Source organism: Leucoraja erinacea, chromosome 30 (genome assembly GCF_028641065.1).
Source record: "Leucoraja erinacea ecotype New England chromosome 30, Leri_hhj_1, whole genome shotgun sequence".
Taxonomy (NCBI): domain Eukaryota; kingdom Metazoa; phylum Chordata; class Chondrichthyes; order Rajiformes; family Rajidae; genus Leucoraja; species Leucoraja erinaceus.
This window is the reverse complement of record NC_073406.1, coordinates 7,719,799-7,736,775: the sequence shown is the minus strand read 5'-3', so window position 1 is coordinate 7,736,775 and position 16,977 is coordinate 7,719,799. Positions and strand designations below refer to the sequence as shown.

The following is a 16,977-nucleotide window of genomic DNA, read 5'->3' as shown; positions in this document are numbered from 1 at the left end:
GAGGATAAAAGACAGTGGAGATCAGGAAGGGGTCAGTGTTGCTCAAACAGCTTGAGGGGCCAAATCCTTCTCCTGACTGGTATGACGTAGAATATTACTTCAATACAGCATGTTACTGAAGCTGCAGGCACTGCAAGACAGCACTTCATCAACTTAGACCCTGACCTATAGCTAAGATGTGTTTGCTTAGCAATAGGCTTCTCAGCAGCTAGGATCCCAGTTAATGCTCTCAGATACTGTCCGTAATTCAAACCATGAGGATTTATTTTCTATTGTATTCTCTTCCTTTGCTTCTTCTCCCTTCTGAATTATCAACAGCTAGCTGGTTAGTAAGAGGGGAATGGGAGGAATATGTAAGCTACGTGTGGAACAAGCTGTTCATACCTACTCCATCATTTTTATATGTACTTGAAACATTAACCTCTCATCTCTACCAGCTGCTGAAGGGCCTGGTGTTCCTTTGCTGTTTCAAGTTTTATTTCAGGAGTCCAATGCTTTGACTAATTTCAGCTCCATCTGCTGGCTAACACATCCCACACAGGTTCCCCTTGTGATTAAAAACATAGGTTTAATAAAAAATGTTTTTAAAAATTGAAATGAAAGAAAATGTTAGAAGGATCAAAACAGTGTTTTAATACATATTTAATTTGTTTGTTTCAATCCATTATTCAAAGGAGCGCCAGAGCATTCTTCTGGAATCCCAGCCAAAAACAAACTCAACAAGCATATTATAGACAAGTTGATAATCTCACTGTTCACCAGGGATATCCAACAAAGTAAAAACTCTCTTTGCTTACATGACTGTACAAGCGCTGGCCAATTCAGCCTCTCAAGCCCCTACTGTCCGTCAATGAGATCATGGCTTCATGCACTTTAGCTCTATTTCCCTCTTTTGACTTCCTAACCCTCAACACCCACATCAAAGAAAAGTATCAATCCTTGTTTTGAAATTTCCGGTTGAAAATGTCCCTTCAGCATCTTGGTTCCAAGTTTTCCACTATTTTTTTTAATGTGGAATTATAGAATCATTTTAACTTACGAGAAAAAACAATCAGTTCATTGAGTGGATACTTTCCAACTAATAAAATCCCTTCATCTCATTTTCCATTCTCCATAGCTCTGCAAATTATTTTCTCTTATGTGCTTGTCCTTATATTTTTGGAAAACCCTGACAGGTTGTTTCATGTCTGTGATATGGTGGAGTCCATGAGGCATTCCTTCTCTTATCTGTAGACTCCCCCCCTTTCCTGCCACTATAAAAGAACATGCTTGCTTTCTGAAGCCTAATTCTGATGATAGGTATTAACTTGAAACATTAATTGTGTTACCCCTACACAGACATTGCCTGGCCTCCTTGCTCTAATACTCCACACTTTACTTATGTATCAAAGAATCTCAAATATTGTAGTTATCACTCGCTGAACCTGTCTTGGTATTTTCAAAGGTGTATCTACACATACAACAAGCCAATCTGTTTCCACAAATCCTTTTAAAATGTGGTCCTGGTTATTTTTCTTTTTAGTGTGGGATTTGTCCTTTAATGGATGAGATTTAATTTTAACTCTATGCCCTAATATTTGAGGTTTCTCTCATCAGAATAAATAATTGCTTTATGTTGCCTATTTAATTCTTCAATTAATTATTATAATCTGGAAATCTTGTATATTTGGGAATAATCTACTCACCACTCAAATATTTTAAGCATTACCTTCTGGTGAATCTGTACGGCACACTCTCCAATTCCAATATCTTCTTGGTGAGACATGGGCAGGAGTTACATCAATTTTGAATTTTAAGATTTGTTTGTGAATTTTTAATTTACATTTCGGAGAGGAATAGCGGGATGTTGTATGCTGCATCGCTCTCACCGAAGGCAACATAATGTCAACATCTCATTGTTAAAATAGTCTGTAGGTGAGTTTCTCTTTAAAGAGAAAGCAATAAATATCAGTAAGAAAATAAAAGTTGGACCTCTTTTATTTCTGAGCCAAATTTTAAAATTCCAGTAATGACTGTGATTTACAGTGCTATAACAGTGTGTTTGTTCCATGCAGGATTGTATTGTAATCTGGAATTCATTGATGAGAAGGATAGGAGAAGCATTTTTGATGGTCACTTCCAAAAAAGAAACAGAGAAAGCAAGAATTTACAAGGTTATGGGGAAAGACAAAGGGAGTTGAAAAACCAGTATAGGTATGAAGAGCTTATTTCTCTGTGGTATTGTTTGGCACTAGCACTTCAATTTATCTAAGGTACCAGAGAGCTGTGGCTCCTCGTGATGTCTACCCTGTAGGAATCGGGAGTAGGTGAGAGAGGAGGAAAACGATATTGGAAGACAAAATGAGCTTAAATTAAATAATGTGGAAAATAAAAAATTGTAACGGATCGGCCTGATATTTGCTAAAACAACGTGATAAAGATATACTTACATTAATTCACTGCATTTAATGTTGTTGACAATATTCAAACAACAAATGACTTTTGCATATGAAGTGCGCTGATGATTGTTATGCAGGCAAACACATATAATTATACAAAACACATGCAAAGCACCAAGCTTGCACTGCAGCAATCCCCACATCAGTGTGTGAATAAAGTGTTGCAAGCTTGACATTTATGTTCACATCTCCCATTAAATCTCGGGAAAGCAATGCAAATGTTAGCAAATTATAGTTGTTAATGATTTCATTTGTACTCCTATTCACACGGTGTGCTCAGTAATACAATACTGCGAATTGAAGAGGAGGAAGCTGAAGTATTTAATATTAATATTTCCACCCGAGTCTTGAGGTTATTTTATTTTGAAACTGCTGCTGATGTGGGAGGCCCTATTGGTGACCATATAACCATTAGCACTGGCATTCATTGCAACAATCACTGATCAGTGACCTGGAGTTAAAGCCCTTTTCAACTTGAGTATCGAGACCTAGTGACACAGCCCTCGCTTACATCAGCTGGCTCATCATATTAAGGGGTAATAAGGGAGGAGGAAAGTAGATGTTGCTCTGTTTTTAGTGGGCACTGTTTTAATCATCACACAGCAATTCATCTGATAGTAATCAGATCCCCTTGCTGTACAAACCACCTGATCTTCAGTCGACTGATACAACATAATGTAAATTGGGCGGATTCTACAACAGGCAAATGACCCACTGCAACAGTTCGCCAAACACTTGTACTCAGTCCGCAAAGACCGACTGGATCTCCCGGTTGCTAACTCCTCTTCCCCTTTCCCTACTGACCACTCTGACCTGGGCTTCCACCATCGTAAGAGCGAGGCCACAGCAAACTGGAGGAACTTCACCTCGTATTCTGCTTGGGTAGTTTACAACCCAATGGTATGAACATTGAATTCTCCAATTTTAGGTAACCTCTAACAACCCTCACCTCCCCCTCCCCTTTCTCCCCCACGCCTCCCTTTCTTCTCTCCCACCCACTCTCCTGTGCCCCACCTGGATTTGCACCCATTTCTCCCCTCCACCTACATTCCTTCATCTGGCTTCACAATTTGCAACCCTCCAACCTGCTTGTCTCACACCTTCTGTTTTTCCCCCACTGGCATCTGCCTACCAAAAACAATCTCTTGCCCGGGTTACCCTGTTACCTGCCACGTTTTGTCCTGCCCTTCCTCTCTTCCAGCTTTCTTTCCCTACCCCTACAAACAGTCTGAAGAAGGGTCCCAATCAAAAACATTACGTAACCATGTTCTCCAAGTATTCTGCTGACCTGCTGAGTTACTCCAGCACTTGTGTCTTTTTTTTGCAAACAAGCGTTGCAGTTCCTTGTTTCTACCAGCAGTTTTACTCTTGTGTAAAATTGAAAAAAAATATATCCAATTTGGTTGAACACATAGATTTGTGAAATAATTCTACTAAATCTGCATTGTTGATCATTTGGGAATCAGCAGGAACAAGAGTAAGAATTTAAAGTCCAACAATTTTGGGGCATTTATTACATTATACATCCATGCATGATTGCTTAATGATTAGTGGGATGTTTCTTCCCTCTTCTTGTTCCACACTGTGTATGCCATGGTAACACCAGGCAATGTAACCAATTATTCCTACCCTGGTGTGAGGCACTCCCATTTCACTGCTGCTTAAGGGAAAGATTGTTAATTTGCAAACTGCCCACTCTCAAGGCAAATAAATTATCAATAAAATCAATCTCATGAGATGGTTCACTTTCAGTCCCATCACATTATATTTTTGCAGATTTGTATATTTACATGGAACACAACTCCTTGCCAATCAGACGCCATGGAAATCCATGTTACTTTAAGAAAAAGCCACTCCTGCACCTGATTCACAATATCAACAAATATGAACTGCCCATTGGGTCAGAGACCTGCAGATTGAAAGCCCATCTCAACACCACATTACATAACCTCGACCAAAGCCAACACAACACTCAGTGCTTCATTACTACGTTTTGCGTTAAAGACTTAAAAAAAAATGTAATGTAATGATTGAAGGATCGCTGTTCAAGAAGAATAAAAAGAGCCTTCATCATCCGAGTTTGTTTTGCTGGAAAAGATCTTGAACTGACAACAAAAGTAACGTGCATTTATTTTGCACATTAACAGAGTAAAATTGTCCCATGGTGCTTCAAAGGAACATAATCAAACAAAACATAACAACGAGGCACAGCCGGAGATATGAGCGCAGGTGAGATGAATCTTAAAGTATTTTAAGGGAGGGAGAGGGAAGTTGAGGTGGAAAGACAGCTATATTTATCAAGGAATTCTAAGCCCAAGAGTTTAACAATTGAAAGTTCATGACAACAATCTGTGACACCAAGAGAATGCAGATGCTGGAATCGGAGGCCAAAAGACAAACTGCTGGAGGAACTCCATGGGCCAGGCAGCATCTGTGGAAGGATAGGAGTGTTGATGTCTAAGAATCCATTTTCGATGATTGTCATTAGATAATGAGGCCATGAAAGCATTTGAAAACAATGGTAATAAATTAACATTTAGGAGCTGCTTAACCAAAGTCAATGCAAATCAATCTGTAGGAGGCTTGGTTGAATCAGAATGCAAGACACAACAAGGGCAGCTGAAATCTGGTTGGATTCAAGTTTAAGCAAAGTGGAAGGTGGGAGGCTGGCCAGGATTACATTTAAACAGTGAAAATTACATGTTACAGAGTTGTGGCTGAGGGTGAAAAGTGTAGAAGCAAACCAGGCGGTACATCGTTCCATGTACTTTGATTCGTCACTCCTACTCATTCCCTCTGTGAGAACAACTATGTGGCCAAGATTAAGAAACATAGACATAGAAACATAGAAATTAGGTGCAGGAGTAGGCCATTCGGCCCTTCGAGCCTGCACCGCCATTCAATATGATCATGGCTGATCATCCAACTCAGTATCCCGTACCTGCCTTCTCTCCATACCTCCTGATCCCCTTAGCCACAAGGGCCACATCTAACTCCCTCTTAAATATAGCCAATGAACTGGCCTCAACTACCCTCTGTGGCAGAGAATTCCAGAGATTCACCACTCTCTGTGTGAAAAGAACAAACCAGAGCTCAGAATTTTTGCCCTGCCAAGCTCTTAGCATTTGATTTGCCCTTTGAGTAACGTGTGGCCTCACATGCCTTCACATCTCCCACTGTGATTATGTTCCTGTGAAGTTCCTTAGAACATTTTATTTTGTTAATGCCCCAAAATCCTAAATTACCGCTCCAGTGCTACACTGAGGGAGATGCACACTATGAAAGAAGTCCATTTGTGCATGTTTATTAAGCTAAGGGCTTGTCCATGCACTAGGTTAAACATAAATAATCCTATTTCGCACGTACTCTGGCATTCTTACATTCATCTCTGATGATGTCATGACTTCATATTATTTGGCCATTTCGGATATCGCTCTGAGGGAATTATCCGCCACCCTTTTGAACTGCAACAGCTCATAATTGACTGAAAATAATGGTCTCGGATGTCGGATTGGCGAAAGGTAGTTTAGGAATTCAAATAATTCATTCTTCACATTACCTTTTGCAGAATTAAAACTGAGTCACACAAACCCTTGGAAACAGCAGGAACCGGTTCAGCCAGCAAATCTTTTCCAATCTTAATGTTGATATGATACCAAAAAAAATTTGACATCGGCTTTGAAATCCCGCTGTTTGTAATCTTTTATTATTAAATCCCCAGGCGATTACAATGTGCTGTTGGACAGTGATAGACTCAGATATGTGACCCAGCAAGTCCTTAAGAGGAAGGTCAAGGACATATCAATATAATGAATAGAGTTAACAACCATAGTAGCCAGCCTGTTTTCAGCTGGAAATGGAAAGCTCTTATTAACCCAGTCAGCATGCCTGAAGAACTGACACTGACATGTTGCTGGATTTCAATTCTGCTGCTTGTGAAGCTGCCCCTGAGATTTAACAGATTGAAGAAAGATCCCAATAAAAATCCTGTCAGGAATAGGAGGAGGAAGAACAATGAAAGCTTTAGCACAATCCCTTCCTCACCCCTCCCCCTCTGACTTTCGTAGCGCTTTCCAAATATCTTTCATTTTGGATTTGACTTAACACCGTATACTCTGATAAGAGGATTTCAACATTTGAAACCTGTGTCTGTAACAGGCACTTGCGGACATAGTGGATATAGGATAAAACTCCCGCTATACAATAGCGTCAAAAACAAGTAATAGACTATGTCATGGGGCAAATGCAGAGTCATATTGGAATCAGAGTATGCGGTCCCATAATACATGCCCAGAGCTGGGACAATGGGAGAATGGCCTATGTACTGTTGACAACAAAATGGAGAGAGAGACGAAGGGTTACAATCCAGAAGGAGGTGATAGAAGCACAAGGCAAGGTCAAGATTATCAATTAGACTTTATTTGGTCCCTTCTCCTTGTGACAGTTCATCTCTGCACAGCTCATTTCCAACCAGACCCAAGAGAGGGCCAATGCACAGAAGTTAAACGTAGTTAAATTAAAAAAAATAGGAGAACAAGCAGATCGCATGGTTCTTTGAGTTTACTGTGGCTCTCGTTAAGATCACTTCTGATCTGACCTTGGCCTCAGCTCTATTTTCCTGTCTGTTTCCTTCTCCTCGCATGTCAGTCAAGTCAGTCAAGTCAAGTTTATTCATCACATACGCAATGTGCAGTGAGATGAAAAAGTGGCAATGCTTGCGGATTGTGCAAAAAAACTACAAACAGAATGGAACAGAATCACATATTACATATTTGTGGGAGAAAAAACACAGAAAAAAACAGAAAAAAAAGAAAAAATCATCCTGTCGAGGTTGACCATGTTCAATGATTCAACCCCCCCCCCCAGCTCTTTGGGGTAGAGAAATCCAAAAATTCAGGTCCCCTTGAGATAAGAAACTCTTATTCTCTGTCTTAAATGGATGATCCTTGTCATGAATCCATGTTCCTTCGTTCTAAGTTCCTCACGAGGGAAAGCATCAAACATGTGTCTCTCAGAACATTTAATTAAGATAAGTTTCAATAAGATCTCCTCTTATTCATCTAAACTCCAGATACAGGCCCAACCTACTCAGCCGTTCCTAATTAAATCATCTTTAATCTCAAGAATCAACCAAGCAAATCTTTTTCTCATCTGCCTGCATGACAAGAATATCTCTCCATAAGTATGGGACCAGAAAACAGCACAGCACTCCAACAGAGATCATGACAACATCCTGCATAGTTGGAGCATGACTTCCTTTCTTTTATACTTTATCTCTTTTCAAGATGGACCCCAACATTGCCTTCCTAGTTACAAGTAGCACCTGCACATTCATTCTGTGCACAAAGACCCTTGGAACCCTACGTGCAACAGGTTTCTGCAGTAAATTTAAACAATGGCTCGCATTTCTATTATTTCTACCAATGGGGACAACTGAATGATTCCCCACATTCTACAGTCAGAGTCATACAGCACGGAAACAGGTCCTTCGCCCCAACTCGTCCATGATGACTGAGATGTCCCATCTCAGCCAGTCCCATTTGCCTGTGTTGGGCCCAAATCCCTCTAAAACGTTCCTATCTTTGTACCTTTCTAAGTGTAGTTTAAATGCTGCTGTGGTACCTGCCTCACCTACTTCACTGGCAGCTTGTTCCACGTAGCTACCATCCTCTAAGTGAAAAAGTAGCCCCTCAGGTGTGTATTAAATCTTGCCCCTCTCACCTTATACATATGTCCTCTTGTTTTTGATTCCCCAACCCTGGGTAAAAGACTGTGCATTCACCCTATCTATTCCCATCATGATATAATCCCCCCCCCCCCCCCCCCCCCCCCCCCCCCACACACACTTTCCCCCCCCTCTCTCTCTCCCGTGCCCTTCCTGGAATCACACCTTTTTCTCCTCTCCCTTTCCACCTACATTTCTTTCTCTAGTTTCACAATTCACAACTCTTCCTGTCCTGTCCACTCTTCCAATCCCAACATCCAACTCCACCTTACAGCAACGTGGTCTCCTTGTTTGTTTACTTTATTCCTTGTCTTTTCCTGCAGGATTTAGAGGAATTCCCCAGCCTGAGCTGCCAGGCGTCTTCCTGCCCTGTATTTTGCAACTTCTACATTCTTTCATCAATGTTCTTTCGTCTGTGTTCTCACACTCTAACTTCCATGAATGTCCACTCATTGACCAGATAACCTTGTTTTCAGCTGAAACGTATGTTCATCCCAGTTTTACCCTATCAATGACACCCCTGTTCCTCCTCCTCCCTGCAGCTTAACAAACTTTTTCGTTCCCAGTTTTGATGCAGGATCTCTGACTCTAGACATTAACTGTTTCTCTTCCCACTGATGCTACTGGACTCGCTGAGTTTTTCCAGCATTTTCTGAAATCAGTTCTGCCCCAGGCTCATTTTGCCAAAAGAAGGACTGTGGTTACTATTAACATCCAGGCTACAGAATGCTGAACAACAACAAAAAAAGTAAATGAGCCAGGAAGATAATGCATTGTTTTTCTATTGATTTATTTCCTAATTTACTAAGAGTCAATCTATTAGTTCAGGACAATACCACTCTGATTCAGGTTCAATTTAAGGTCAAACCTAGATCTGCCCTCACTCGAGTGTGGTCTGTGATTTATGTCATTGAACACAAATCTTGAACAGCAATCTAAATATAGCAAGAAAAAACAGCCCTTCAGAAGTTTAAGCTCAACACTGATGGTTTCGGCAAGCTCTGCACACGATGTGGATTCTGCCTTCTGTCAGTAATCCACGCACACTAACATGGAAGAACGTGTGGATCTACCCACGTGTGAGGTTGTAGGGAGTTTAGGGGAAAGAATGCTGGCCTGAGATTTGGTGACAACTCACTTGGCACACTGCACTCGGTCAGTGTGCCTGCAAGGGTCGCTAGCTGGTTAGCCTTTCACTGTACCTCGGCACGTGTGACACTAAACTACACTGTAGTGTTCCCACAGGATTGTGATACAAACACCTTCATCAGAAAATGTGCCTGATTCTTCTTCCTTTATCCCTCCAATCCTGTGTCTTTTAACTGTCATAAGTGTACCTGCCTCGACCACTTCTCCGCCTGTTTGTTCCATGTAAGCACCACCCACTGTGTGAACAAGCTGTCACTCAACCCCTTTTTAAATCTTTTTCTTCTCACCTCAGACCTGTGCCGTTGAGTTTTAATCTCGTCTCCCTAACATGGGGAAGAGATTATAGCTCTTTGCCTTATCTATGCCCCTCATCATTTGATACATCCCTATAAGGTCCCCTTTCGGTCTCCTACGCTGCAAGCAGATAAGGCACAGTTTATCCACCCTGCCCTTGTCGTTCAAACCATCCAGACCCTACAACAGCCTGATCATTTTTTTTGGCACCTGTTCTTACATAATTACATCTCTCCTGTAGCAGGATGGCCAGAACTGTGTACGTAGGTCTCTGTGTAAGGTAGGTCTCGACCCAAAACTGCTCCCATTCCTTTTATCCAGAGATGCTGCCTGTCCCGCGAAATTACTCCAGCTTTTTGTGTCCACCTTCAATTTAAACCAGCATCTGCAGTTCTTTCCTACACAAGTGTATTGCAAATGCTGTTGTACTTGCACCCCAGGTCTTTCTGTACTTATGTACTTAATCTATGACCTACTGTTGTATAACGTTAGTACCTCCACCAATGTAAAGCACTTTGGTCAACAAGAGTTGTTTTTTAAACGTGCTATAGAAATAAAAGTGACTTGACTTGACTTCTGTCCTACAATACTCCCCAGTGCTCTACCATTTACCATGCAAGTTCTGTCCTACCGAAATGCAACATCTCGCATTAATCTGAATTAAACTCCATTTGCCATTCCTCAACCCATTGGCCCAGTTGATCAAGATCCCATTATATTCATGGATAACTTTCTTCACTGTCCACCACACTGCCAATTTTAGTGATTTCCACAAATGTTCTAACCTTGCCGTCTAGATTCACATACAGTTAACAGAAATAACGAGCAGCAGTTGGCCCAGCACTGATCCCTCAGGTGCACCGCTTGTTACAGGCCTACAGACTGCAAAAACAACCTTCTAACATCACCCTCTGTCTCCTACCATCAAGCAAAAAATGTTGGATTCAATTGCTAAATCGCTCTCGTTCCCTGTGATCTAACCGTCCAGACCAGCCTACCTCGTCAAAGTTTTCGAGTTAGACAGCATCTACTGCACTGCCATCATCGATCTTCTTGGTCGCCAGTTCAAAAAACCATCAAATTCATGAGATACGATTTCCAATGCAGAAAGCCAAATGCCGACTATCCCTGATCAGCCATTGTTTTTCCACTAACCCCTCCACTAACTTTCCCAACATTGATGTAAGGATCACCAGTCTGTATTCCACAGGTTGTTCCTTGAATCCTTTCTTAAATAGAAGGACAGTATTAACTATCCACAACCTTGACTATCGATTAACAGATATCTCTGCCAGGCTTCCTGGAATTTCTTCTTTAGCTTCCCACAATGTCCTCAGATTCACGTGATCAAGAACCGGGGATTTATCTACCATCATATATTTTGAAATGTCTAGTATTTGTGAGTTATCAGATAGATTTATACTCCTTCAAGTAACAATTAGTACAGTCAGCAGAGATAAAATAAAAATCACCATTTTACTGTTAAATAATTGGATCCTATCATGTTCTGTGGCTTGCATACTAAAAATTAAAGCGAGTTTTGTTTTAAGGTGTTAAGTTAAAAAAAGACACTACGGTTGTGCTTTGGAATGAAGAATGTGACTGCCACCTTGATGGTGAGAGATTAGCAGCACAGTCGTGGTGGCACAACCCGAGAACCTGCTCTGAGGAAATGTTTCATGCTCAGAGAATATTACGAGCTGTTCTAGCTCATCAACTCGAGGCTTTAGCAGTCAGCTCACAGTTCATCTGCCATGAGGCTTCTGGTACAGAACAACAATTGCATTGCTCATTAAATATTTTAAATAGTAATGCATGCACCTTTGTGACCACAGCTCATTTAGCCATAATGCTGGGCTAATAAAAAATGCATTGACACTTACCTAGTTTTAGGGGATGTTGTTAACCATTCTTCATGTTTCTCGAATGTTATTAAGTAAGCTGCAATTTCCTGAAAAAGACAAATGGGAAAAGACTAATTTAGATGCAAGGTGGAATTCAAACAACATTTACCAGATTTGCTTACATGGGAGTCCCACTCCAACAGGAACCCTGTCAAATATTAAATAGCACAGTTTTTACAGCTCCCTTCCTTTTTATTTGGATACTATAGATACTGGAATCATTGGAATAAAAGCCCTGTCCCACTGTACGAGTTGATTCAAGAGTTTGCCCTGATTCGAACTCGGAGATTTACGGTAATGGCTGCCGCGTCGGTATTCGGGGCTCTCGTGGACATTTTTCAACATGTTGAAAATTTTTCACGAGTCTTCCTGAGCTAACTGCGTTTCTCAAGTACCTGCCGTTAGCGTTACGAGCCGCTAAGAGACGTCACCGGGCTCCGACGTAACCGCTACGTACATTCTACGTGCTTCCACGAGTTTGATTTTTTTTTTAAACTCGGGAGAGCTCTTGAATGAGCTTGTACAGTGGGACAGGGCCATTATTGTATCATGGCTACCAAGGAGGTTAACAAATAAATATCAGTATTCATGAATATGCCTTATTAAAAATAGGTTAATAAATTCCTAAAAGATACCCCATACACATAGACTAAATTCACAATAATTGCCCTATGGCCACAGAATATAAACCCTCAAGTTTGTTTAAAAAACATCAAAATTATATTGTACATTCAAAAACAACAGCAAACCCAAGTCTTTGCTTTTAAAAGCATTTTATTTTTTTACATTTGGCATCTAGACCAAACCCCCTTGCCCTGGAATGTCTCAACCCTGTTGTATCCCCATAGAACCTCCATCCCCATGCCTGAGATCTGTCCTTCTATCTATAAGGCTTATCCCTCTTCGGTAGCCATGATACAATCATTCCAATGATTCCAGTATCTTTTGTATTCAAATAAAAAGGAAGGAAGCTATAGAAAATGTGCTAGCGCCTTGATGCAGCCATCCAATTAGTGGTGTTCATTCCTAATGAATGCTATAACATTTTAAAACAATCACTCAAATGAATAGCGCCATTGACCTACTCTGCCTTGAGCCTTCAGGATAAGTATGTGATACAAGAATGCCCAGCTGGGTGAACTGCTCCAGCTCGCAGCACCGAAGCAACCACTACAATTAAATGAGCCAAGTCTCAACTCAATTCAACCACCAAGAACAGTTGCAAATTATTCAAGATTTGGACCGAGGAAATACTTTGGTGAACATATGGAATAAGTGGTGACATTCACTACAATTGGGCACCAAAGTAGACCCAAGGAACTGCAACTAAAGGAGGCCACATCAGGAGCACCAAATGCAGTAGATGAGGTTGGAGGAGATGCACCTGAAATTTTGTCTCACCTGGAAGGACAGCTGGGATCCCGGAATAGATGTGAGGGGGGAGGTACGGGACAGGTGTTACATCTCTTGCACTTGAAAGGGTAAGTTTCCGGGGAGGAGGATAGTTTGTGTGGGAAGGGATGAGAGAACCAAGGGGTTGCAGAGGGAGTGGTCACTGGGGAAAACAGAAAGGTGTAGGGGTGAATGATATGTTGGACGCGGAGGTTGGTGGGGTGAAAGGTAAGGACCAGGGGAACTCTATCCATATTATGTCAAGGGGGAGGATGAGCGAGAGCAGAATTACAGGGGAGATGCAGGTGACAGAAGGGGGGAAACCATGTTTACTAATGCAAGAGGACACCTTCGATGTCCTAGAATGGAAAGCCTCATCTTGGGAGCAGATATGGCGGAGGTGGAGAAATTAAGAATAGGAGATGGCATCGTTGCAGAGGTTGGGTGGTAGGAGATGGAATCCAGTTTTCTGTGGGAGTCATGGCGTTTTTAATACAGGTCCACCACTGATTTTCCAGCACCCTTGGTTCAATTCGATTATTCTTTTTGCCGGACCAACAGAGGTCACAGCCTCTGAGAGGAATCCAACGGTCCCAGAATTGTCCATCTAGGCCGCCGAGTAGCCGAGATACCGTGCCGAAAGGTTGGCCTCGGAAGTTGGCCATGGGAACAGATGTGCCGGCTATGGCCTGGCTGGGATTTCTGAGCCCCGGCCACCAGGGCCAAATGTGACCTGATGAACGGCCGCAGAGGTCGGCTATGGCAATGGATTTGCTGGCTCCGGCCGGGCTGGTGTTCCAGAGCCCCAGCCACAGGGGGCAACCCACCACTGAGCACGGCAGTCCCAATGAGGTCGAGATCTGCCGCCTCACCTGACCTAAGTGTCACATTTTTGGGGGGGGACTTCCAAGGCGGATTTCAAGTGCACTCTCCTAATTTTGTCCGGATTAAAGGAGGTGCTGGACCACTAGTTGGTGGAAAATCTGGAGGTGGACCTGTAGCTGGAACTAGCTCAAAGAGTGTGAAAGGTATAGACCCCATTCGAAGGACATGGCTTTGAAATGATCCAAAACAGATATGTACTCTTGCAACAATTGTCATGGATGGTGTAAGTCACTCATTGAATGATTAAGACATCTGAGATACTGCGCCATCTATGTCTTCGGCCACAATATCCACCATCTCCTGTAAGTGAACCTTTCCAATGAATCGTTCAAGTACTGTAACAACGCTGTCTATAAACAATAGATTACAATTACAACTGAGGTTTCTTGGCAGCATGGACATCCTGCTGGATTATTTCAGCCACTTTGGTATTTAAAGACTTGTCTTCTTAATGGTCCTGTAAAAATCCCTTTATCCCGCAGTAACTTTATGCAAATGCTCTGCATTCAGAAATCACCTCAAGGCTCAGAAAGCTTTTTATAATTTCCCATCCCTTAGCCTAACTGCAATGACAAGTGCGGGCTAATTCTGTACTGTGGGTATTTTCAGAATTGGGTTGTGTCTGCCCAAATCATTACTTGTAGGCTCCAATAAATGCTACATTAAATGCATCCTCTTTTTTTATCACCGTCTCAGTACTATTGCCTCTGCCGTCTTTCAGTTTCAAGCAATGCATTATAAACAGAGCAGGGGATGGATGGAATACATCACACAAAAACCAAGCAGATTTATACAGCCTCTGACACGCTCAGAACAATCACAAAGTCAGGCACATCAACAACAGGGGACAATCGTTGAATGATAAAAGAATGTTAAAAGACAACTTCTAAAAAATTTATAGAGTTTTGTATGATTGAGTTCCCAGGATCATCACAAACATAACCCATAGGTACAGTCTGTGGAAACCCTGTGCAGTATCTGAGAGAAGAATACAAGGACAATTTTTGATTATTGTTTATGAGATGAGGGTATCGCTGTCAATGCCAGCATTTAATGCTCATCCCTAATTGGTTTCAGGAGGTGATGGTGAGCCTCAGCCCAGAACCGCTGCAGTCCTTCTGATGAAAGCATTTCCACAGAGAGCACAGTTGTGGGATTTATACCTGATAGAGACTAACAAAGGACAGTTTATTTCTTAGTTTGAAGATCATGTAACTTGGAGAATCATAGAAACTTAGAAAATAGGTGCAGGAGTAGGCCATTCGGCCCTTCGAGCCTGCACCGCCATTCAATATGAGCATGGCTGATCATCCAACTCAGTATCCTGTACCTGCCTTCTCTCCATACCCCCTGATCCCTTTAGCCACAAGGGCCACATCTAACCCCCTCTTAAATATAGCCCCCCCCCCTCTTAAATATCGAAGAATCAGTACATGATGGCTTTCAAATGCACTTGCTGCTGCTATCCTGGTGGGAGAGGCTGTGGTCTTTGGCGAGGTGGTGGTTTCAGGGGAAATGGTGGGTCCCCAACATCGGGGGAGAGGTGATCTATAAGATCCCCTTGGAGTAGGTCTTTCTTCATAAGACAGTCCTGACATCCCAGGAATGGTGAACCGTCTCTGCACTCCCTCTATGGCAATAATGTCCTTCCTCAGATTTGGAGACTAAAACTGTACGCAATATGCACATGCTGCTGCTACCATGGTGGGAGAAGCTGTGGTCTTGGTGGTTTCAGGGGAGGTGGTGGGTTGGGGAGAGGTGGTGGTTTCAGGGGAGGTGGTGGGTTGGGGAGAGGTGATGGGTTTGGAAGGGGCGGTTGGAAGCAATGCTGACAGGTAATTGCGTTGTATTTTCTAGCTGGCACATACTGCGGGACAAGGTGACTGGGGCAGAGAAAGCAAACATGTGAGGCGGTGGACAGGGGATATGGCCAACCAGAGGGTTGGCAGCTACATTTCTGTTAGTGGATTCTACTGACATTCTTCAATCCAGTTCCTCAAATTCCTTCTTGGCCCCTCTGACATCCCCCGTCCCGCCCCACCCGTAATGTTCCACTTCCCAACCAGAGAGCATCAGGAAATGGATGAACTGACGACAGAAGCGCAAGATCGGCAAAATCGGTCTTCCATAATAATGTCCCTTGCGGTTTAAAGGGTAGCACTATCATTTCTCAATCAGCGGAACAAAAAACACAGACAACAAAATCATGAGCATAAAGTTTAGTGTGAAATCCCAGTGCAGCAACACAAGGGAATGCTGCATTCTTGGAGAACGAACACCTACACCCCACGTTTTTTTCAGAAATACATAAAAAAATCCCAGTATTCAGCTCAATAGTTATTTCTCAAACTATATTAGTTGATTGCTGTTGAATGTAGCTATATAACACGTTCCATGGATCACACCAACAAATGCAGTTGCATTTCGGGACATTCGGAGGTCCTGAAGGGCACTGTGAAAATACAAATTCTTTGTTTCTTTCGCTCTAATCCCAGCAGTAGAACAGCATCCTGCACAGTTCCACCGCGATCTCCCACAACAAACATCACTGAGTGAACTCGCCAATTCGTGCTGAGTTATGGCCAGTTTCTTGCTGCTGATGCAGGTCCACAAGCTCATTTTAGGCTCAGTTCCCAAACCACAAGAAACTGGTTTAAAAGCCACACACAGTTCGCTCCTCCCTTTGCCTCGATAAACTAGATTTTATAGCCTTCACATAGGCAGTTGATGACAATATAAAAACTTGTTATTCCAAAGGCGTTACTCCATAAGTACAGAATAGCACTTTAAGCAGTGTTGCTTATCCAGTCACCGGCCCCAACAGACCAATTTCACTGAACAATTCTTTCCTTGCTACATAATCTTGACGGTCTGCGTCTAAACCCAAGTGCCACAAACCTCTCTCACCAACACATCAGCAACAAATAGTTCTGGGATATTGATACAAAGAAGGGGGACTGAAAACAATCCTAATAGCTATACACTAGGAGTCTTCAGTTCCACTGTATTGAAGCACGTCACCTCAGTTTTGTTTTTTGGTGTAAAGTGTAAAGTGGCACAAAATGGTTAATTCATTGTTATAGAACATAGTACAGCACAGGATGAGGCCCTTCAGCCCACAATGTCTCTGCTGAACCTGATGCCTAGACCTATATATTATATAGAGGAAGCATATAAGGTCCAACTGAAG

At 42.3% G+C, this 16,977-nt stretch overlaps 1 protein-coding gene across 6 annotated transcripts in view; it reads right to left on the bottom strand.

Annotated features, from left to right (window-relative positions):
- camta1a (calmodulin binding transcription activator 1a) overlaps positions 1 to 16,977 on the bottom strand; it is an 810,948-nt gene that overhangs the window by 503,102 nt on the left and 290,869 nt on the right. For all 6 annotated transcript variants that reach the window (XM_055659354.1, XM_055659356.1, XM_055659355.1 and 3 more), the window contains exon 3: positions 11,490 to 11,557. In XM_055659354.1, coding sequence (XP_055515329.1) covers positions 11,490 to 11,557 — 68 coding nt within the window. The remainder of the gene's footprint in view (positions 1 to 11,489; positions 11,558 to 16,977) is intronic.